This window comes from Bos taurus, chromosome 5, assembly GCF_002263795.3.
Source record: "Bos taurus isolate L1 Dominette 01449 registration number 42190680 breed Hereford chromosome 5, ARS-UCD2.0, whole genome shotgun sequence".
In the NCBI taxonomy this organism is placed as follows: domain Eukaryota; kingdom Metazoa; phylum Chordata; class Mammalia; order Artiodactyla; family Bovidae; genus Bos; species Bos taurus.
In genome coordinates, this window is record NC_037332.1 from 10,840,167 (window position 1) to 10,863,425 (window position 23,259).

The window sequence follows — 23,259 nt, forward strand, 5'->3', positions numbered from 1 at the left end:
TCCTTACCTCCTGAAAGTGCTTTATCATCTTCCAGTGCTACTAAAGGGAAACCCCAGTGGCTCAGGAAAGAATCCGGCTGCAGTGCAGGAGACTCAGGAGACAGGGGTTTGATCCCTAGGTCAGGAAGATCCCCTGGAAGAGGGCATGGCAACCCACTCAGTATTCTTGCCTGGGCAATCCCATGGACAGAGGAGCTTGGAGGGCTACCGTCCCAGGGGTTGTAAAGAGTCAGAGGTGAATGAACACAGACAATGCTACTACAATAAGAAAATCCTTCACAGGCACAGCCCTTTTTCTGCCTCTGTAGCTTCATTTCCTCTTGCACCATTCTCACTTTTGCTCTAGGCTTTCCAGAGATCAAATTGTCAACATCTGTTGGATCATCGAAAAAGCTAGAGAATTCCAGAAAAACATCTACTTCTGCTTTATTGACAATGCCAAAGCCTTTGACTGTGTGGATCACAACAAACTGTGGAAAATTCTTAAAAAGATGGGAATACCAGACTACCTGACCTGCCTCTTGAGAAATCTGGATAAAGGTCAGGAAGCAACAGTTAGAACTGGACATGGAACAACAGACTGGTTCCAAATAGGAAAAGGAGTATGTCAAGGCTGTGTATTGTCACCCTGCTTATTTAACTTAAATGCAGAGTACATCATGAGAAACGCTGGGCTGGATGAAGCACAAGCTGGAATCAAGATTGCTGGGAGAAATATCAATAACCTCAGATATGCAGATGACACCACCCTATGGCAGAAAGTGAAGAGGAACTAAAAAGCTTCTTGATGAAAGTGAAAGAGGAGAGTGAAAAAGTTGGCTTAAAGCTCAACATTCAGAAAACTAAGATCATGACATCCGGTCCCATTCACTTCATGGCAAATAGATGGGGAAAAAAATGGAAAGAGTGACAGACTTTATTTTTTTGGGCTCCAAAATCACTGCAGATGGTGACGGCAGCCATGAACTTGAAAGATATTTGCTCCTTGGAAGAAAAACTGTGACCAACCTAGACAGCATATTAAAAAGCAGAGACATTACTTTACCAGCAAAGGTCTAGTCAAAGCCTTGGTTTTTCCAGTAGTCATGTATGGATGTGAGAGCTGGACTATAAAGAAAGCTGAGCACTGAAGAATTAATGCTTTTGAACTGTGTTGTCAGAAAAGACTCTTGAGAGTCCCTTGGACTGCAAGGAGATCCAACCAGTCCATCCTAAAGGAAATCAGTCCTGAATATTCACTGGAAGGACTGATGCTGAAGCTGAAACTCCATTACTTTGGCCACCTGATGCAAAGAACTGACTCATTGGAAAAGACCCTGATGCTGGGAAAGATTGAGGGCAGGAGGAGAAGGGGACAACAGAGGATGAGATGGTTGGATGGCATCACCGACTCAGTGGACATTAGTTTGAGTAAACTCCGGGAGTTGGTGATGGACAGGGAGGCCTGGCATGCTGCAGTCTATGGGGTCACAAAGAGTCAGACACGACTGAGTAGCTGAACTGAACTTCCAGCCACACTGGTCTCCTTTTTATTTGAATGGAATATGCCCAGCCCTTCCCTTTGGCTTTGGCCCCGTCTTCCTCTTGGTCTAATCACTTCTCTGCCTGCTCAGTTGCTTGGTCTTGTCCAACTCTTTGTGATCCCATGGGCTGTAGCCCCAGGCTCCTCTGTCTATGGGATTCTCCACAAGAATACTGGAGTGGGTTGCCATTCCCTTCTCTAGGGGATCTTCCTGACCCAGGGATTGAACCCAGCTCCTCTCCTTCTTCTGCATTGGCATGGGGGGTTCTTTACCACTAGCGCCACCTGGGAAGCCTTTCTTTCTAAACTGCAAGTACCATTAAGACAGTACCCAGCCTATTTTTGTTCACCACCAAGCCTTCTGCAATATAGGGGGTTGGGGGTTAGGAGGTATTTGTAAATGTTTGCTGAAGAAAGAATGGGGACTGCCACACTAGCCCTTGGTTACAAGTTTGCTTACTGTTTTCTCCAGCCATTAAGGGTTTGGAGTCACTGAAATGTATATCACACAAATGTATATCTCATCTAGGAGAGAAGCCCTCTAAATGTAGTGAGTGTGGGAAATCCTTCCTTGAAAACTCAGCCTTCGATGGGCACCAGCTTCCCACAGGGGAGAAGTCATAAGAAATGTATATTAATCTCATGGAAAAGAAATTTTTGAACATTCATTTTTAAAAGTCCATCATAGCAGAATGTTTTGTTTTGTTTTGTTTTTTTAATCCTAAGCTTCTCTATTTCATGTGATTACTCTGTGGGTTCTCATGATTCTGGACAGAAATTGCTTTGCTCTTTAAGGCATTTGGAGCCTGTGCTGTGCTGTGTTTTGTTGCTCAGTTGAGTCCGACTCTTTGCAACCCTATGGACTATAGCCCGCCAGGCTCCTCTTTACCACTGCATGGATTGTAGCCCACCAGGCTCTTATGTCCATGGGGATTCTTCAGGCAAGAATACTGGAGTGGGTTGCCATGCCCTCCTCCAGTGGATCTTCACAACCCGGGGATCTAAGCCAGGTCTTCCCCACTGCAGGCAGATTCTTTACAGTCTGAGCCACCAGGGAAGCCCATTTTCTAGAGCTTAGGGTGAACAGTATGAAAATGGGTGCTCAACAATGGTGATTATCTGATGTCAGGGCTTTACTTTCTGTCCAACTTCTTTCTCCACTTCTTGGAAAATCCTCTCTGGATAGGTGGGCACTCAAGAAGAGAAATAAAATCACTGTTTATTCATGATTTGGGGTTCTTCTGGTAGCCAGCCCTGAAGTCAAATCACCATGAGGCCATCTGTTTTCCAAGGCCCATTGCAATTTGTTCCCAAGTGGTATCCATTGCATAGTTTCCCTGACTTCATTAATAAACAACTGAGATGAAGAAGTCATTCCCTTACTTTCCAGGTAAGCTAAGCAATTTGTCTTAATTACTGCCAGTCTTTAGTGACTTTGGGATCTTAACCATTCACCTCAGTCATAAAGATATGAATAGTGAATTGATAGTCATTTTCACAGAGGCAGCTCTGGGTTTTTAAGTTCTCTGTCACGTACTGTTTTTCCGAGTTGAAATTATATATACTGCATATATACGTGTATAAACATCTAAATGAACGCTTTTTTAAATTACAGTCTATCCTTTCCCTTGGCATTGTGGCTGACTGTGCTGTTGTTGGGAAGGAAGATTCTTTGAAAGGTCATATCCCATTAGCCCTCTGCGTGTTGAAAAAAGGTAAGCTGTCTTTGTCTTCCCTGTTTGGGCCCTGAATGATTAAGGTTAATGCAGAGCTTACCATCTGAACTTTCTCCCTAGATATAAATACAACAGAGGAACACGTTTTAGAAGAAATTGTGAAACACGTTAGACAGACCATTGGCCCTGTGGCTGCTTTTCGGAAAGCGGTGTTTGTCAAACAGTTACCCAAAACCAGATCTGGCAAAATTCCCCGCTCAACGCTGTCTGCCCTTGTCAATGGCAAGCCATATAAGGTAAATTATCAAGGCCGTTTAGTGCTTGGTTCTGAAATGTTCTCCCCCATGTCTTTGGTGTCAACAAAACTCTTTAAATGGTTCTCAATCATGAATTATATTCCTAAAAAATACATAATAGTACTTCTCTTTTTTTTAATGTTAAGGAGCAGATTGCGTAGCCATTCTCTCTGTAGAAATGAGGGTTTTGGAGGAAACATTAAGATCATATTCTTTGATTATAAGAACCAGTATGTGAAATATTTTATTTTTTAATTTAAAATTTTTTTATTTTTTAAATAAAAATATTTTAAATATCTTTATTATTTAATAAAGTATTAATGAATATGTCAGTTAATTTCAAACAAATTGTGGAAACTCAGTCTTATTAAGGATAAATTTTGCTTCATTGCAGTCAATAGCGACTGTTAGTGAGAAAGTAAACACTTGAGACTGGCTATAAGATATTTTAACAGTTCTAATTTGATATATATGCTCATTATCTTTCCTGCTTTGAGTGAAAATTATTTTAGGGTATTTAAGTTGATTCAAACATAATGCATTCTTTTAATTTGTGTGCATATTATATATGCATAGTTATACATTTTAATCATAAAAGTCTTGCAAAAAGTGATACAGCAATAAAGAGTGGTTGTGTGGGCAAAGCAAAACAAACAAAAATCTTTCTATGGAGGTTCATTCAAAGACCGATAAAACAAGTACCATTTAGGACTGACAGGGCTGAGTGACTAAATGCTGCGCGTCTAGGACTGATCGTTTTGCTAACTGAACCATTTATTTTACTGTTAAAATGTTAATCGCTCAGTCATGTCGACTCTTTACCACTGCATGGATTGTAGCCCACCAGGCTCTTATGTCCATGGGATTCTCCAGGCAAGAATACTGGAGTGGGTTACCATTCCCTTCTTCAGGGGATCTTCCTGACCCAGGGATCGAACCCAGGTCTCCTGCTTTGCAGGCAGATTCTTTACTGTCTAAGCCACCAGGGAAGCCATATTAAAATATTAAGTTCAAGTTTGCTATTTTTGAACCTTTCCATATATATATGATAGTAGGGAATACAAAATTGCATTGAACTGCTAATACAGAGAGTGGAAGGGGTTCATGAAAGCACCTTCATCAGACTCTAATCTTCTTTCCAGGTGTCTCCTACAATTGAAGATCCTGGAATTTTTGAGCACATAGAAGCCATGTTGAAGCAGGCATCATGACTTTTTTTCTTCTTTTTTGAGTCACTTTTCTAATTGGAGTAAGTTTTTAGAATTACTTCCCAGAAATAAATATCGAAATAATATGCAAACTGAAATGTAAATTGTAGGGCTTAGTCTAAAAGACTGTACTTGAAGACTAATAAGACCTGTGCCTTCTGTTTGATTAGCCCAGTTAGCACTGTTGCCAGTTGCCTGTATCATGCTCATTATTATATAGATTTTCCAGAACTTGCATTTAAGAAAAATATATCTAATGTGTGATTTTTATAAATTGTAACTCCTACCCCCACCAAAAAAATGACACTACTATCGAGCCACTTCCTTAAATTAGGACTCTGCAGCTTTGATCCAAGACCTAAAACTCAAGTTGAAGTCAGAAAAGTTATTATTTTCTTATAGAAGTTCTGAATATCTTTGAATATTCTTGAGATGCTCACAGGGTTGGTTATTTTAAATGAAATGGGTGAAATGGGAAGTTTTAGATAATCACTGAGACATAATTTTCTAGGTAGGAGAATTTGTCTCCTCACACATCCTCAGGGAACGCTGGGTACAAAGGTACAGCTCTCTCCAGTCCTGTGTCACTTAGTCAAGGGAGGTCACAGGCCAGGTAGAGAGCACAGAGGTCCATTCATCCAATCTCTTAGTCATGCAGATGAGGCCTCCTTGCAGCCCCTCTTACTGCTTCAGGTTCAGAGTTGACTAGATACTTTGTAATGATCTCAACTTCTTTTGGAAAAAAGGAAATGATATAGAAATGGGTAAACTGTCAAGGAAAGCTCTTAAGGAAGAAATGTAAAATTTTTTACATTTTACATATGCTAAAGACCAGGAGAAGTTTTAAGAGAAACCAAAATTCCAGATTTTATGTGAAATCTCTAATTTTAAAATAACTCACTGAAAAAAAGTTGTCACATCCAAAGCACATCTTTCTATTTAAACTTTTGTAAAATTATTGAGCATTAACAAAGAACTAGAAATGAGTCTTTGTGCCAGTTAACCAGAGTATATACAGATCATTAAACATTTGGTTTACTTAGGGTTCTACATGGTATCAGTTATTAAAGAATACATTCAAACTAAAAAAAAAAAAAAAATGCCATACCTATTGAGTCTTTGATGGTTCTCAAAGTATTCCTCAATCTTTCAGTCCATCAGTAACGTTATTTTAAGAGCAATTGTCCTAACATAAAAGTCCGGTAACACATGAAGAAGTATATATGAGAAATAATAGATGAGCTTTTTTACTTGTTTGTTCCATAAAAATTGCTTACAAATTGTATGAAGACATTCTGAAAATGTTAGGATTCTTTGGATCGTAGACTGTAAAACAAATGGCTTCTCAGAGTAAATTGTTATTTGCTAAAATTGACTTTTTGATTGTTACACCTGAAAAAATATATTCATCTAATTGTTCCCTTTATTTTAGAAGCCTGAGTTACACTGATTAGATAGATATTCAATTTATAATTTGAAGCTGTTAGGTTCCTTAAACTGTCTCTTCTCTTCCGTACATTTTATCTATTATCACAACTGTAATCTTAACAAATAATACACTTTTTAATGTCTTCGCGTTAGGATGTATTGCCGTGTTTTTCATATAAAATTCAGTTGATTTGAAACGGCACATTCGTTAGCTGTTCATTTGTGAGGTGTAAGCTCAGGCAGATCCAACAATTGCATACAGATTGTCTTTGATCCTCTTGCACATTTTTCATGGAGAAGACACTTCAGCAAGCAGGCTTGAGCTATTTTCCAGTTGAGTGGGATTGGGAAACAGTGCACAAGACCAGGCAAGTAATGTTTTCTTGTATCTGGTTGAGGAAATTGATCTCCTTTGCAGGGTCAGAGAAAGTACTGTTATTCTCACAAGACTGAATGTGGGACCAGAAAAATACAGTCAAGCCATCAGATTGCTTAAATTTTGAAGGAAAAAAAGGAATTTTCTATCTTAATACTGACTATAAGGTACTTTCACTCGAAAGTATTTAAAATATTTTGAATTAAACCTGTCTTTAAAAATAACACTAATAATGTTACTAAAAAATGTAATTTGCTGAAATAAATTCTGTATGATCTTCATTTGTCATTTCATAGAATTTTTTTACTGTAAGGTATTAGAAAAATTAAAATGTAAATATTTTAAAATCTATAGAAAAGTGTTTGCCAATTAATGAAGCTAGTTTGCTTTTTAAAATGTACTAAGTGTATATAAGTGAGAACTGTTTTACAAGAAGCAGTTTTATTTATAGGGAATTATACGTGTAAATTTCTGATTATTAAAAATATAAAAATTCATGATGATGGTGGTTAAAAGCAAGAAAACCAAGGTTCTAAGCTTAATCAGTTAATTGGGTTTTAGAATCTGACACAAATGATCTTATACACTGAAGAATATTTTATGGGTTTTGAGGTAAGTAACTGTATATCTCTGTATGTTTGAGTCTATTCTAAATGATTAATATGTCTTGCTAGGTGATCTCTAAAGGGGAAAAACTATTACACAATTAAGTCATGCATGACAGTAGATACAAATCTACTTTGTTATTATGATACCATAATTTCTATGTTATACTTCATTTCTGTAAGTCAAGATCCCCATATTCAGATGAACCTAAAAAGCTCTTTACCATTGTTTCCAATCAAGCAGCATTTTTAGAAAATTTAAAATCACTTTCACAAGCAAGTTTAGTGCACCCTCTTGTGGCAGCCTCACCTTTGTCGATAAATATTAGATTGAGAATCACTAAAAAGAATGATTTTCATTATAGTTTGAGTAAAATATTTATATGTGACTAGAAAATAAAGCTTAAACAGAGAACTGGAAGTATTTTTTTTTATTGACAATGGAGAGGTTTTCTGTTACCATTACCTTTTGACTGAGTCTGTTAAACAAAAAATCGACATCCAAACAAATGTAATGTACGTGCAAACACAGCAAATTAAATACAAAAAAAAAGAATTACTAATGACAGGTCTTGCTCTTAATAAGATCAAGCAGCAGAAAATCAGCAGTTAGATAAATGATATTATTAAATAGATTTTACTTTGAAATCTCCCATATAAACAAAGAATAAACAACAGTTAACACCACCAAATAAAGCCACAGGGAAGAGATTACTCTTCGATACTTTTATACACTATATATGTTCATCATTCTGTCTTTCAGTTATTTCCTCTGATAAGACTGACTTCAGGGAAGTCCCAACAAGGCCTTCTGGGCTAAAAGCTTAAAACATTAGACATGAGTCTGGCTAATGCCCTGTTACATTGACAGAAAGGAAGGGTTTCTGGGGATTTCTGTTTTTCCAGTGGAGATGACCTCAGACTCTGCAGTGGTTGAGTCACTGAACAGTGCTGCTGACGGCTGGCCGTGCAGGGTATTTGGATGAACGTGGGGTTCTTAGTAAAGAGGTTTTTTGTTCCTTGGTCCACAGGTAACAAGAGAAGATAATGTTTTTTCTTTATAAATATTTTCTTTTTTTTAAATAATTGCTTTGACTCTTGTAAACAGTTTGGCTTTGTTTTGTATTGAAAAGGAGATCGAGCCATCACAGTGCTATTTCTAAAGATATAGGACATCCCTGATTGCCTTTAAAGGTCTGTTTTTGGCTCCAGTTCCAGGTTAAATCACTCTTTTTTACATGATCAGAGGCAGGTTTTCAGCTTTAAGGATTGACAGACTTGAAGGAGAACCATGTGGAAGCATGAAGCACGCTTCCCGGAAACATACCGATTTGACTGTTACAATTCAAAAACTGTAAAAATGGTGGAATGGTAAAATACAAACAGTACTTGGAATTGTCAAATGTTTGCACTCAGGACTCCATGAACCATATATTTTATTTTTAAAAAAATCATATTTATATCCATTTACATAAGACTTACACATTTAAAAAGAAATACATACACAGTAATACATAAAGGCCTAGTATATTACAATAAAACATGAAAAAACAAGTGGCTCCATTTCATAAAAGCATCTGTTGTACAGAATTTATGATGTGGATGATGCTTAGTATTCAAATGAGCATTTTCTTACAAGTGTAGTAAACTAATCAAACTTAATATCTGACTCCCCCCAGAATCACATTTTCAGTTAGTGAAGCATTACTTGTGGTTATTTCCTTGGAATCCAGTCTTCACAAAGGTTTTCACTGCTTGTCTTCTTGGATGGTAGTGCACTTTAGGTAGAGTAGACTGAAAAGACGACATCTAAAATGTGTAATGGACAGCGTTAGTTTACGGAAAGACCCCAGACTGGAAACTCTCCCTCTGCTATTTTTGGTGCAGTTCCATGCATCTTGCCCACTTTTGTCCTAAGAGATAATGAGTAGGGGATTATCTTGGGGCCAACTAATAGCTGTATGTAATTAATATTTGCTCCTCTCTAATTTTGTGCAGGCAAGCTTCAAAAATAAGATTTGCTCAACTTCATGGAAAGTATGGCCATAATACAAACAAAGGTATTCAGAGAAAATGTCAGCAGTCCTTTTTGAAAAATGTATGGCTTGCTCATTAATACACTGAGCTGACTTTTTCCATGGAATAGATCTGTATTCTAACTTCTATGTGCTCTTCAAAAGATACCGTTGTTTAATAGTGACAAAAACAGTGATAATCAGTAACATAAAGAATCTGGGTCATCACAGATTCTTTCCGGTCATAATAAGGAAAAGATCACAATTACTATCCCAACACAAGAAAAATATTAACATTGGATTGGCCAAAAAGTTCATTCAGGTTTTTCCATCCATAAGGTTTTATGGGGGCTTCTTGGGTGGCGCTAGTGATAAGGAACACTCCTGCCAATGCAGGAGACAGAGGAGATGTGGACTTGATCCCTGGGTCACTAAAATTCCCCTGGAGGAGGGGGAAATGACAGCCTGCTCCAGTATCCTTGCCTGGAAAATTCCATGGACAGACGAGCCTGGAAGGTTACAGTCTATGGGACCACAAATAGTTGGACGTGACTGAGTGTGCGCAGACGTACATATATACACATAAGATCTTATGGAAAAAGCAGAGTGAACTTTCTGGCCAGCCCAATATGTTCTGAATTACGTTAATGACAAACGTGCTAATAGTTCCTCAAAATAGAAATTGGTCGTCCCAGGTTAATTTACTGGAAATAAATACATTTATCCCATTTAATGGTAAAAGCTAGGAAGTATGAACTAGAATGCCATGCACAAAATACAGACTGCAAATAGTTAAAGAGTAGTTCTACCCATCAGTTAAGAGCTAAGAAGCAAGCAGTACTCAATATATTAAATAGTCATTTGTGAATTAGTGATGTATTCTGCTCCTGGTAAATTGTTATACTATGTGTAGAAACTATTAAAAATGGTATTTTGGAAAACCTCTCATTTAGCCAAATTATTAATTGGATACTGTCATTAAATTTTTAATGTTAGGGTTTTACATTCTGAAATTACATCTCTTATCTGAAAGCTTTTGTTTTATCATCAGCAGTTTCAAAATAGTGACCCAAATAAGGCAGCATACCAGCTCCTATATTAGGCCCCAAAGACCATCAGTAAACCGCGTGGAGCTTTTAGTTCAAGGCAATGAATAAACAGCACAAGATGAGCTGTTCCTCTCCCCATCCCTGTGCACACATTTGTTTCTAAATATTGCCCTAAAAAACATTTTTCCAAAATATCGATCCATTGTCCATGGTAGACTATTTTAGTAGAGTTGTAGATTAAAAAAATGTCCTTGACATTTATACTCTAGGAAAACTTAGTTTTGCTAAAGACTGTTCTTTAATAAAACTTTGGAAGTAGGTTCCATCAACTAGTATTTCTCCAAGTACAAATACCTTGTACCTTAATGATTATACAGCATGGTTTTCTATTCTGTCCACCATTGTTATAAAGTTATTTCACTTTGTTCCTATGCTGTACATCTGAGATACTTAAAATTCCTATGTATTTCAACAGATATAAATCATATTGATGAAAAACAACATACCAGACGTTCAGTTTTTCTCAGTTATATTTTTTTTTTTTTTAATATGAAATCACCTCCAAGTCACTTGCCTGTCTCTACTACTATTTTGACTCTGGACACCTACAAGAATAACTGTTTGCCTACTTCCGCTTCCCCTATATAAAGTACTCACTTAATAGTGTCTTATTCTATAAATGCCAGACTCTCATCATCAAATGCTATGTGCATCAATATAAAATGCTCCTAAAAAGTAGAAGCCAGGGTGGTAGCCATGCATTGATGTGAAATAAGAGAGTGACAGGCCTCCAACAGACAGGCCTTAAACCATAGCAGACAGACAGTGATAGAAAATCCTAGATGAAGAGTTACATTATGAAGAGGCCTTTTACTCTCTAGAAATTCAAAGGGGTTATTATTTTCACTTCTGTACTGCTAGGCCATACCAAAGAGTATCATGTATATATTTCCTAGTCTATGTAGGTTCCGTTTTTCTTTTTTTGGTGGTTTGTTTTTTGTCAGCCAACGAAAACTACTCACAGCAAGTCAGTGCTGCCTCCTTTGAGTGGCTTGTCAACATGAGTATGTACGAACAGTGGAGTTGTCTAACCTCTGCAGTCTTGATGAAGCAACTGCAAACGGAGAAAAGGGCTTTAGAGGGACTCAGGTGATGGAGTACAAAATTTCCGATGAGAAAGGTTTACTTTCCCTGCATAAAGGGATCTGGACATATTAATAGATCTTCTTTCTCTCAGACAGAAGCCACTCATATTCCTTTCCTTGAGACCAAGCTACTAATGAAAATGTATTCCAGTGTGAGTCAACTGAGCTTTCAAGTTGTATTCCTCCTAAGATGAAGTCTGTTAATAGCAACAGTTCCCTTGGGTGCTCCTGTTTTTGAAGCAAAGATTGCTCTTGGAGAATTCAGTACGATGGATTTTCTTCCCCTCCGACAGTGAAAAGCTTCTACACTCATTTTGATCATCTTAACTTCCTCATGAATTTTGATACTGTATCCATAATAGGAACACATTAGAAGAAATGTAGACCAAACTCACGGCTTACACTAGAACTAATGTTAAGGGCCATGATAGCTCCCACCTTAAAAAGAAATAGTGATTTATAGGTGGTTTTCTCAGTAAAAGAGAGTGGGACTCTTTTGTTAAGTGCCTACCCAACAGACAAAACTTGGTGACTACAATTTCAGGGCTGTCTCTCTCCTCCAGAATGGCTGTTTTCCTTTGTGAAATATACAACACAAGTCTAATGTCCACAGAAGGAAATACTAATTGGGAAATTACTGTTGGTTTTGTGTTTGTTTAATTCTCTTCTCATGGTTGTGCTTGTTTATTTAAGGCCTTCTGCCTTGGTCAGAGATGAAAATATCTGATGAGTCCAAGTTTTTAAGATGAAATATAAAACTTTGCAATATTCAAGCATGTAGGGCAACAGTGGAGTTAATTTCCATTTATTAAGGACAGTTAGTCCAAATCCAAACTCTAAACAAATTATTTACTTGGTGAATAGAAGAGTAAAGAAACACAAATCATGCAGATGTTTTTCTTCCTAGATGTGGACATTAGCCAAAATTGTCCTTTTCAGGATTTAATTTTAAATTATTTTTTAAATGTGAATAAAGTGCTGTGAGTTCATGCATTAGCAATTTACAAAAGAGAATAGTCTGATGAAAGCAAAGCAAACTTCAAGCAAAGCAAACCAACTTAAGGAAAGAGTCAATTTCAGAAAGCTGTGCAAGATCAGAGAATGATAGCATTTGCTAAACAAGCGTTTTACTTTATAAGCACAAATGCAAAACTACTGTACCATCCGTTGTCATTTTCCTTGACTGCCCAGACGTTGTAGTTAACCTGAATCCAGCTGGCAGTGTTTCTGAGGACCCGGGCATCATGCTGATTCCATGTACTTCACGGGGAGGAAACTGCCTTCTCCAGGTTGACCCACGCCTGAAATTCTTGTCCTCACTCTGCCAGCACAGAGTTATAATTTGATGTAATGAAAACAAGTAAACTAGTCTAAGTGCTTAAAACTGTGTTCTTAGAAACATGTAACAAAGTTAATGAGAACAATAAGCAACAACATCACAGGAAAAGGTTTCCATGAGAGGATATTAAAGGATATGCTCTCTAATCTCAATTGAGGATATGCTCTCAGTGGCGTCTATAGAAGCCCATGAGATTATTTCACTGGGATATGAATAATCAGCTTCTCTCAGAAACAAGTCTGTTCTGGCTCTAGCTAAGTTGTTTAGATATTTTTGTTCACATTCAAAGAACAAAACCGAAATCAAGCACAGCAACAAACAAAACACTAAAACAAGAGACTAGAGGGTTTCAGTGATAAAGTCATGTGCTGCTCTTAAGAAAAAGAGGCAGCATATTTTAAAGGCAGATAGTTGTGTTCCATTTAGGCTTTTCAGCTTGTCCATTATTTTCAAGAAGCAACACTAGAACCCACAGAGACATGTACCTCAGCCTAGACCTCTGCTTCAGGTCAGTCTGTGTTTTAGAATCTAACACTATGACAGATCTTTAACAATTTTTATTAAAATTCCTTTTCTACCTTTTAAGTAAGGATAGTTGTATTTAAAAGTGTGTATGGGTTTATGTAGACTATCTTTCTGGTTCAACAATTAAGAATAAAGATTAAAAGCAGGTGAAAACTATTTTGTACAAAATATATAAACAGCAAGGTCCTACTATATAGCACAGGAAACTGTATAATAATAATATATCCTATAATAAACCATAATGGAAAATAATATGAAAAGAATAGATATAGAACTGAATCACTTTATTGTACACCAGAAACCACAACATTGTAGATTAGCTATACTTAAATAAATTTTTTAAAAAGGACTAAGGATTGAAAAGATTATCCAACAAATTATAAAATTAAGGTCAGTTAAATAACTTTTTTTTTGTATTTACAAGCATTTATTTTTTTTTAATTTAAATTTATTTATTTTAATTGGAGGCTAATTACTTTACAATATTGTATTGGTTTTTAAAAATAGTAAATATTATCCTAATCGCACAGGAGTAAGAATTTTAGGAAGCTAGTTGAGGTTCAGACCGTAGAACTTGTCTGCCTCTAACCTCCTCCACAAAGGACAAGCTTGAGTTTTATAAAACCAAGATCATGTTCCCTGCCCATTTGAATGTGGTATTACTGTGCCATTTTAAGAATTGCTGGGTTCACTCACAAAGCTATTGTAATCAGCTTTTCTTGACAGCTTAGAAACACCTGCATTTTGCAACGCATAATTATGCATCTCTGTATTTTCCACCTCATACTCAGATTTTCCTCCCCATTTCTTCCAGAAAGATCTTTGAAAAGCTCAAAAGGACTATTAAAATCCATAGTTCATCAGTGCACAGAGTGTGATAAAGTCCCTTGTATTCCTTCAGCTCAGGAGGCTACTTACCTGTTCACTATTTTCAAATCATTTAAACATGCATATACGATGCGTAGAATTTCTCATACTCAATATAGCTTTCAATTCCTATGACTGTTAAAATGTTACACATATGTTTTTAAGGAAAACACAATAACGATATCTAAAATAAAGCTTCCCATTTATTGAAAGCAAGTTTTCTGTTTCTTTAAATATCCTAAAATTTCCTGTGAAGATAAACTGGTATTTAGAAATAAGCACATGCCTTACTGAAAAGCTGAATTTACCAGGACTAGTGTTACCATTACTTATAATTGAAAAAATGTTGCTCAACAGTATTTTGCTTTAACAACTCATGAAAAATGGCTGATTCTGAATTATTTCTTACTGTATCTAACTGCTGATATGATAATACTTATGAATTCATAAAGTTCTTTTCCAAATCAAATGAATAACAAATATCTAAGTGGAGGAAATTCTAGATTCCATCTATACAAGCATCTGGAAAACTTGAGCAGTGGTCCTTGAAAGCCATTTTGCTTGCACTAAGGCCCCTTTTGAGTGACAGACAAGGACTTACTTCATCCAGGCGCCGTTCGGTTCCCAGAGCCAGGAGGTTATTGTACTCCCTTTCGAGAATCTGCCTTGCCTGTTGACATCCAATTACAGTTACCATCACGGAAGTCACAGTTTATTTGAAAAAAATCATAGCGATTATATTTACCTCCGAAAATATCCTAATACCCTGTTTTATTTATAAGGGTCTTATTTTTTTGTCTTCCATATATAAGCCATTGTAAATTTTAACTATAAACACAAGGAAGGACAATTTTCTTTAGTGTGGACAGTGGACATATAGCCTCGCCTAAATATCTGAGGTAAAGGGGTTTGACCTCACTTATTACTTTTTCTAATTGAGTCCTTGATGTAAACTTTGAAATATGTAAAAATGAATTGGAAAGTAAAGTTAGACTGCCATACTTTTATCAAATCTATGCAGACAGTTCTCAAATCTGACCAAGGATCATCATTCAGGGAAACTAGATAATTAGGATTTCTGTGTCCTCTCTCTTGATATCTGATTTCTTAGGCCTGTGATGTAGATTGCAAATTTTCTTTTAAATTTTTAAGGAGCTCCCATGATTCAAATAATTACCCAGGCTTGGGAATCAATGGCAAAAAGCAAAGCTGCTTGTCTGTCTAATTCAGACATGTGAATAGAAATGACTGGCCCACAGAGAGGCAGAGACTAAAGGCCATCTGTCAGGGACATTGCTTGGGGGAATCTGGCATTCAGGTGGGAGGGTGGACCACATAACTTCTAAATCCTGTGCTGCTTCATTTTATGATTTTGTTTTGGCTAGAAATCCAGTAGCTTAAAATTAAAGCCCCAGTGACATATTTCAAAGGTTGAGCTAACGCCCATTAAGAATCATGAATACACAACTTTTTTTTTTTTTCCTAAAAGTTTACTTTGACCTTATATACAGCTTCCGTGGTGGCTCAGCTGGTTAAGAATCCACCTGCAACGTGGGAGACTTGGGTTAGATCCCTGGGTTGGGAAGATCCCCTGGAGAAGGGAACAGCTACCCACTCCAGTATTCTGGCCTGGAGAGTTCCATGGACTGTAGAGTCCATGGGGTCGGAAAGAGCTGGATATGGTGGAGTGACATTCACTCTCACTTATATAAGCTAGGACACAGCACAACCACAGCACAACCACAGCACAGAGGGGCTTGCCTGGGTGTTCTGTGTTGGAATCTGTAGTAATAAAGCTAAGCTGCTGTAGTCAAAGTTCTCATCCAGGGCTATCAGTGAGCCATGCACACCACTTTCAAGAATATTATTTGCATATTCTCGAAGTCCAATTGCTTGTATCCAGCGAATAACACGATCATTGCTCCACACCAACACATCTAGGAAAAGAGGTGCAATATTTTAGGCTTCGGTATTTTGCATAATAAATAAAAAACTGCTAACTAAAATAAGCCAAGGGTGTCTGGCCAGATCATCATTTATGCTGACTTCTTTATCTACTTCCTGAGGCACCTGGCACCCTTGTGTTACACATATTTACTGTCTGAATAACTATACTTTTAGCCTAGAAAAATTCTGTCATTTTAAGAGTGCTTATTATCACTGAAATGAGAGCATTTCCATCACATGGAACATAATGTCTCAAAGCATTTCTTGTTTTCATTCTCTAGGGGTCTGTATGAAGTTCAGTGCTTTTACCACCAGATGGAGACATTTCTTGATCATCTGAGTTAAATTCGCCCATTCCAGTCCATTTTAGTTCTGCTTGCTGCTACTGCTGCTGCTAAGTCGCTTCAGTCGTGTCCGACTCTGTGCGACCCCATAGACGGAAGCCCACCAGGCTCCCCTGTCCCTGGGATTCTCCAGGCAAGAACACTGGAGTGGGTTGCCATTTCCTTCTCCAAGGCATGAAAGTGAAAAGTGAAAGGGAAGTCGCTCAGTCGTGTCCAACTCTTAGCGACCCCATGGACTGCAGCCTACCAGGCTCCTCCATCCATGGGATTTTCCAGGCAAGAGTACTGGAGTGGGGTGCCATTGCCATTTTAGTTCACTGATTCCTAAAATGTCGATGTTCACTCTTGCCATCTCCTGTTTGACAACTTCCAATTTACCTTGATTAATGGACATAACATTCCAAGTTCCTAGGCAATAACAGTTACATCCACAACTGGGTGTTGTTTTTGCTTGGGCTCTGTCTCTTCATTCTTTCTGGATTTATTTCTCCACTGATCTCCAGTAGCATACTGGGCACCTACCGACCTGGAGAGTTCATCTTTCAGTGTCCTATCTTTTTGTCTTTTCATGCTGTTCATGGGGTTCTCAAGGCAAGAATACTGAAGTGGTTTCCATTCCCTTCTCCAGTGGACCACGTTTTGTCAGAACTCTCCACCATGACCCATCTGTCTTGGGTGGCCCTACACGGCATGGCTCATAGTTTCATTGAGTTAGACAAGGCTGTGGTCCATGTGATCAGATTGGTTAGTTTTCTGTGATTGTGGTTTTCAGTATCTCTGCTCTCTGATGGAGAAGAATAAGAGGCTTATGGAAGCTTCCTGATGGGAGAGACTGACTGAGGGGGAAACTGGCTCTTATTCTGATGGGCATGGCCATGCTCAGTAAATCTTTAATCCAATTTTCTGTTGATGGGTGGAGCTGTGTTTCCTCCCTGTTGTTTGACCTGGGGCCAAACTATGATGGAGGTAGTGAAGATAATGGCCACCTCCTTCCAAAGGTCCCATACACACACTGCTACACTCATTATTAAGAAGAGGTGGCAAAAATACACAGAACTATACAAAAAAGATCTTCATGACCCAGATAACCATAACGGTGTGATCACTCACCTAGAGCCAAACATCCTGGATTGCAAAGTCAAGTGGGCCTTAGGAAACATCACTATGAACATAGCTAGTGGAGGTGATAGAATTCCAGTTGAGCTATTTCAAATCCTAAAAGATGAGTCTGTGAAAGTACTGCACTCAATATGCCAGCAAATTTGGAAAACTGAGCATTGACCACAAGACTGGGAAAGGTCAATTTTCATTCTAATCCCAAAGAAAGGCAATGCCAAAGAATGCTCAAACTACTGCACAATTGCACTCATCTCATACCCTAGCGAAGTAATGCTCAAAATTCTCCAAGTCAGACTTCAACAGCACGTGAACTGTGAACTTCCAGATGTTCAAGCTGGATTTAGAGAAGGCAGAGGAACCAGAAATCAAATTGCCAACATCCACTGGATCATCGAAAAAGCAAGAGAATTCCAGAAAAACATCTACTTCTGCTTTATTGACTATGCGAAAGACTTTGATTGTGTGGATCACAACAAACTGTGGACAATTCTTCAAGAGATTCTTCTTGAGAAATTTGTATGCAGGTCAGGAAGCAACAGTTAGAACTGGACATGGAACAACAGACTGGTTCCAAATGGGGAAAGAAGTACATCAAGGCTGCATATTGTCACTCTACTTATTTAACTTTTATGCAGAGTACATCATGAGAAATGCCAGGCTGGATGAACCACAAGCTGGGATCAAGATTGCCAGGAGAAATATCAATAACCTCAGATATGCAGATGACACCACCCTTATGGCAGAAAGTGAAATAGAACTAAAGAGCCTCTTGATGAAAGTGAAAGAGGAGAATGAAAAAGTTGGATTAAAACTCAACATTCAGAAAACAGATCATGGCATCTGGTCCCATCACTTCATGGCAAATAGATGGGAAACAATGGAAACAGTGACAGACTTTATTTTGGGGGGCTCCAAAATCACTGCAGATGGTGACTGCAGCCATGAACTTAAAAGACCCTTGCTCCTTGGAGGAAAAACTGTGACTGACCTAGACAGCATATTCAAAAGCAGAGACATTACTTTGCCAACAAAGGTCAAAAAAGTCAAAGCTATGGTTTTTCAAATAGTCATCTATGGATGTGAGAGTTGGACTATAAAGAAAGCTGAGCACCAAAAATTGATGCTTTTGAATTGTGGTGTTGGAGAAGACTCTTGAGAGTCCCTTGGACTGCAAGGAGATCCAGTCTATCCTAAAGGAAATCAGTCCTGAATATTCATTGGAAGGATTGATGCTAAAGCTGAAACTCCAATACTTTGGCCACCTGATGTGAAAACTGACTCACTAGAAAAGACCTTGATGCTGGGAAAGATTGAAGGCAGGAGGAGAAGTGGATGACAGAGGATGAGATGGTTGGATGGCATCACTGACTTGATGGACAAGAGTTTGAGTGAACTCCGGGAGTTGGTGATGGACAGGGAAGCCTGGCGTGCTGCAGTCCAGCGGTTCACAAAGAATCGGACACGACTGAATGACTGAATTTACTGAACTGGGGACATTTCTTATTTGTGTCGATATACAGCTCTTCTGTCAAGAGAGCAAGATGAGAGTTTAGTATGGTTCTTCATCAGAGTGGTTTTCAAACTACTACCTAATTATTACTTATGTACTAGAAGAAACTCTTTTTTCATCTGAAGCAATAAGTCAGAATAAGATAGAACAGACATTGAATAGTTTAATACTTACCCTACTATTTTGTCAACCCACTATTTCTCAATTACATATTAATCCAAAAATCAATGACTCTCAAGTCATAATTTTTTTTTTCCTTTCAGGTTGAAAAGCAGTATTTTACTGAGGTACAAATACTTTGAATTTTATTTTCTAAAACTAAAACCTTTAGAGAAAAATATTAGGTACACCTTTATTTGGACCAAAACACATCAAAGTATCAAAAATATCAAAACATATCAAAAGTTTTATCACTTTTTCCTCATTTTCTTTCATTATGAGTGACAGAAATACATCAAAATAGAAGTATCAGATTGTTTCATATTTTAAGAACTTAGGGGAAATGAGGGGAAAAAAAAAGTTTTTCTCAATCCTGTAGAAAGGGAAATGTAGTCCATAGTTTACTAGTACAGTAAAAATAAGTTTTCCTTACTTATATATTTTTTTCTTTCTGAGTGAAATTTATACCTTATCCACAAAAAGTATAAAGAATACATTGAGAAACATTCTTCAACTGCTTATTTCCCAAATTATCTGCAAAAATCTTAATATTATTTTCTTCTTAATGTGTGTGTGTAGTATTTATACATTAATTTCAAAAACATTATACTAATTGTATAATACATTAATTAATCACCAATTTAGGATTTCGTGTATAATATTAAAGCAGTTAAGTGATACCTCAGCACCAGGCCTTCATGTCCTTTCTAAGTCACGAGCCTCACTCCAACGGTAACCAATATTCTGACTATTCTCCCCACAGGTTAGATTTGTCTGATTTCTTAGCATTTTATAAATGAAATCATGCAACATGTATTTTTGTGTCTGTGTCTTTCACTCAATAGTTCTCCCATGCTATGGTTATTTTCATTGCTATTTAATATTCCATTGTATGATTATGCCACAATGGATCCACTCTACTGTGGATGGAAATGTGGATTCTACTGTGGGTTAAGAATAGTGCTGCCTTGAACACTCTTATTTGTGTATTTTGGTGTATATTGTGAATATATATACAGCTATTGAGTAGCCAATGATAGAATTGATGTCATGTTATATACATACATTTAATGTTAGCAGATATTGCTAAATAAATACCCACTCTCACAATTTAAAACACCCAGTGCTACAGGCTTACCTCTCAACACATTTCTCTTTTTCTCAAGATCATGGCCTCTCAAGGCTTGGGTGTTTCTTAGTTGCTTTCTGCTGCCTTCAAACAGCTATTTATTGATTGATCTAGTTTTTCTACTTGTTCATGGTTGAAGATTGATCTGATTGAATGTATTCCATTTATAGTCAGAAGTAGAAATTCCTCAGATTAGTTTGTATTCTTTTTGTCTCTGCCAATCCACAGCGATGGTAAAGTATTTGCATATGAATCTGGAAGGCATATCTACTTCACATACCTCTACTTAACTTCAATTGTGGCTTGAACAATCTTCAAGCAAACAATCTTCAAAGCAAAGCCCCTAAGAGTCTCTTGGATTTGGTTTAATGAGAAACATCTGAGGAAAGACTCAAAATGCCCACTTTTCAGAATCACTTTACTATATCCTGCTCCAGCCTAGGCAGAATGAATTTCTTCAGGAAGTAGGATGTTTATTGTCTCAGAATTCTAGCTCTTTCTTTCCCCATGTCTTCAGCAAAGCAAAGGACTTCAGTAATAATCTTTACTATCAAAGGACATTTTATATTATGTATGTTCACTGGGTCTCCCTGGGTCAGTCCTAAAGTATATGTGTTCCTCTGTGTTCATTAACTTTTTCCATTGAGGTGTTAGACCTCAGAAAACAGGATGTAAGTTGGTGGTATTATATTTTGGTTACATTGGGTTCGATCCCTGGGTCGGGAAGATCCCCTGGAGAAGGCAGTGGCACCCCACTCCAGTACTCTTGCCCGGAGAATCCCATGGAGGGAGGAGCCTGATAGGCTACAGTCCATGGAGTTGCAAAGAATCAGACATGACTGAGTGATTTCACTTTCACTAATCAGTTACTATAGTTCTATCTACTGATTATACCACACTGTATGTCAAAAGTTGGGTAGGTATGTATGGTTGGCAGTAACAGTTCTGTAATTATTTTTACTAATGGCACAACAGTTCAACAAAAATGTCGAGTTCTCTTTATGCTAAACAAATTTGTAAATAGAAAGCGTTCTTTTCTAGAGCTGGGTTTATGTTTTGTTACTCTATGACATATATAGTTACCATATTTCTATAAATATATGTCTATCAAAAATTCTATTAACATACTTGTAGCTGTTTATGAAATAATATAAAATAATTTATTTACAGGCTGAAGGTAAATAAGATACTAATCCCAACTGCTCTTCCTCAGAACATCATAGGTTTTTTTTTTTTTCATATTGTAAATTAGATCCCATTCTATAAATCTGTTTTGAAGCAAAACTTATGCTCTGACTTTAAAACTTTGTAAGGATTCTCTTGACCTAAACAATAAATGGCTAAAGATCAGTGTTGACGGTTTCCTAGCAACAAATTAAATGCTTGTAGATCCTTGATATGCACATGGTCTCTTCACTTCAGAAAGCTGTTTATTAAGGTCAAGGTTAATTAATACTTCAGATAATAACAGAGACCCCCTAGTCACAGTCAAGAGTTATTCCTGTAAATGGTATCAGATCAGTCATAGGAAATGGGCTATTTTTATGATCTCACTCAGAGCTATATCACACATGGAGTTGCCTGTGTATAATCACGGTGAATCATGGCAGTTTTTCTCAGAGTTATGCTTACAATTGCCAAGTACTAATATAATATTTGATGTAGTGCCAAAAACATCTATATCTGAAGCATTCCGTGGTGAAACCAAGCATAAAAAAATCTAATTGGAAAACAGTACTTCAAAAAGAAAACCAGAAAGGCATGTCCCATGGTAAAGTCTATTTGTGTGCTAAAGCATCTTTTGTTAGGTTAAACACAGACTTCCTTCTGGGGTCTTTCTTGGCCAATTAATCCCCAAATTTCAATTCACCTGAACAGCAGTGGTCTAAAGATAGCTTGCAATTTCCTGGGTCCCCAAAACAAAGTGAAATCAAACAACTCAATTTTGATAATGGAAAAACACTTTCTTGCTCCTAAGCAGTGAGTCAAATGAAGTGTTACAAGAAATCCATTGTGTCTGTCTAGTCTCCAATGAACCATTTATCGAAAAATATTTTTAATCAATCACCTTCACAGGCATTCAGACCCATTCTACTATAACTAATGTACTGTCCAAGAACTGCCAAAGGTAAAAGTAATTTCTGACAATGCTTATCACAAATGAAAACTATAGAAGTCTAACATCTTAAAGAATAAAACAGTGCTAAACTTTAATATGGGGAAGATAGATAACATGTAATACATACTGTTTTCATATCTAAAGTAAGCCCTAAAGGCAGTGAAAATAACAACAAAGTCACGCCTAACTTTGAACAATTAATTACAAACACTTACTGAATTCAATGAAATGCTTCTAAACATAAACTCCCAGGAAATAGCAAACAAATAATAACTTATATGGAGTTCATTTTGAGCTTATACTCAAAATTTTTTTCAAAAACTTTGAGCCTTTTTTCCATTAAAAATAGACATAAAAGGACATGATTCCCCCCACAAAAGTCCTATAGATAACTTATGCTGCTGCTGCTGCTAAGTTGCTTCAGTCGTGTCTGACTCTGTGCGACCTCATAGACGGCAGCCCACCAGGCTCCCCTGTCCCTGGGATTCTCCAGGCAAGAACACTGGAGTGGGTTGCCATTTCCTTCTCCAATGCATGAAAGTGGAAAGGGAAAGTGAAGTCGCTTAGTCGTGTCTGACTCTTAGCGACCCCATGGACTGCAGCCTACCAGGCTCCTCCGTCCATGGGATTTTTCAGGCAAGAGTACTGGAGTGGGGTGCCATTGCCTTCTCCATGATAACTTATATCTTACATCAAATCATTAAATTTTCCTTCAACAATAACAATAATAAAAATAAAGTGGTCTCTAACAAGTATAAGACCTAACATGTTCTTTTTAAACAGTTCTTTCCTCTGTATACTAAGGTATATCTCAATGTTTAAAGGTCAATTACTAAATACAGTACTTTTCTAAAAAGTCTGTTACAGGGAATGTCTTTTCT

At 37.3% G+C, this 23,259-nt stretch overlaps 2 protein-coding genes across 18 annotated transcripts in view; one reads left to right on the forward strand and one right to left on the reverse strand.

Moving 5' to 3' along the window:
* The window catches only part of ACSS3 (acyl-CoA synthetase short chain family member 3), a 190,080-nt gene extending 168,471 nt beyond the window's left edge, over positions 1–21,609 (forward strand). For 2 of the 4 annotated variants that reach the window (XM_010804756.4, XM_024991869.2), the window contains 3 exons: positions 3,138–3,237; positions 3,319–3,494; positions 4,637–6,787. In XM_010804756.4, the coding sequence (XP_010803058.2) occupies positions 3,138–3,237; positions 3,319–3,494; positions 4,637–4,705 (345 nt within the window). In that variant the 3' untranslated portion in view covers positions 4,706–6,787. 4 annotated transcript variants of the gene reach the window in all.
* PPFIA2 (PTPRF interacting protein alpha 2) overlaps positions 7,528–23,259 on the reverse strand; it is a 502,235-nt gene continuing 486,503 nt past the window's right edge. For 9 of the 14 annotated variants that reach the window (XM_059886832.1, XM_059886831.1, XM_059886825.1 and 6 more), the window contains 5 exons: positions 15,813–15,988; positions 14,653–14,721; positions 12,482–12,641; positions 11,198–11,289; positions 7,528–8,920 (listed from right to left, as the gene is read on the reverse strand). In XM_059886832.1, coding sequence (XP_059742815.1) covers positions 11,231–11,289; positions 12,482–12,641; positions 14,653–14,721; positions 15,813–15,988 — 464 coding nt within the window. In that variant the 3' untranslated portion in view covers positions 7,528–8,920; positions 11,198–11,230. Of the gene's footprint in view, positions 8,921–11,197; positions 11,290–12,481; positions 12,642–14,652; positions 14,722–15,812; positions 15,989–23,259 lie in introns of those variants that run through there. The other 5 variants (XM_059886828.1, XM_059886823.1, XM_024992396.2 and 2 more) reach the window with 2 other exon arrangements.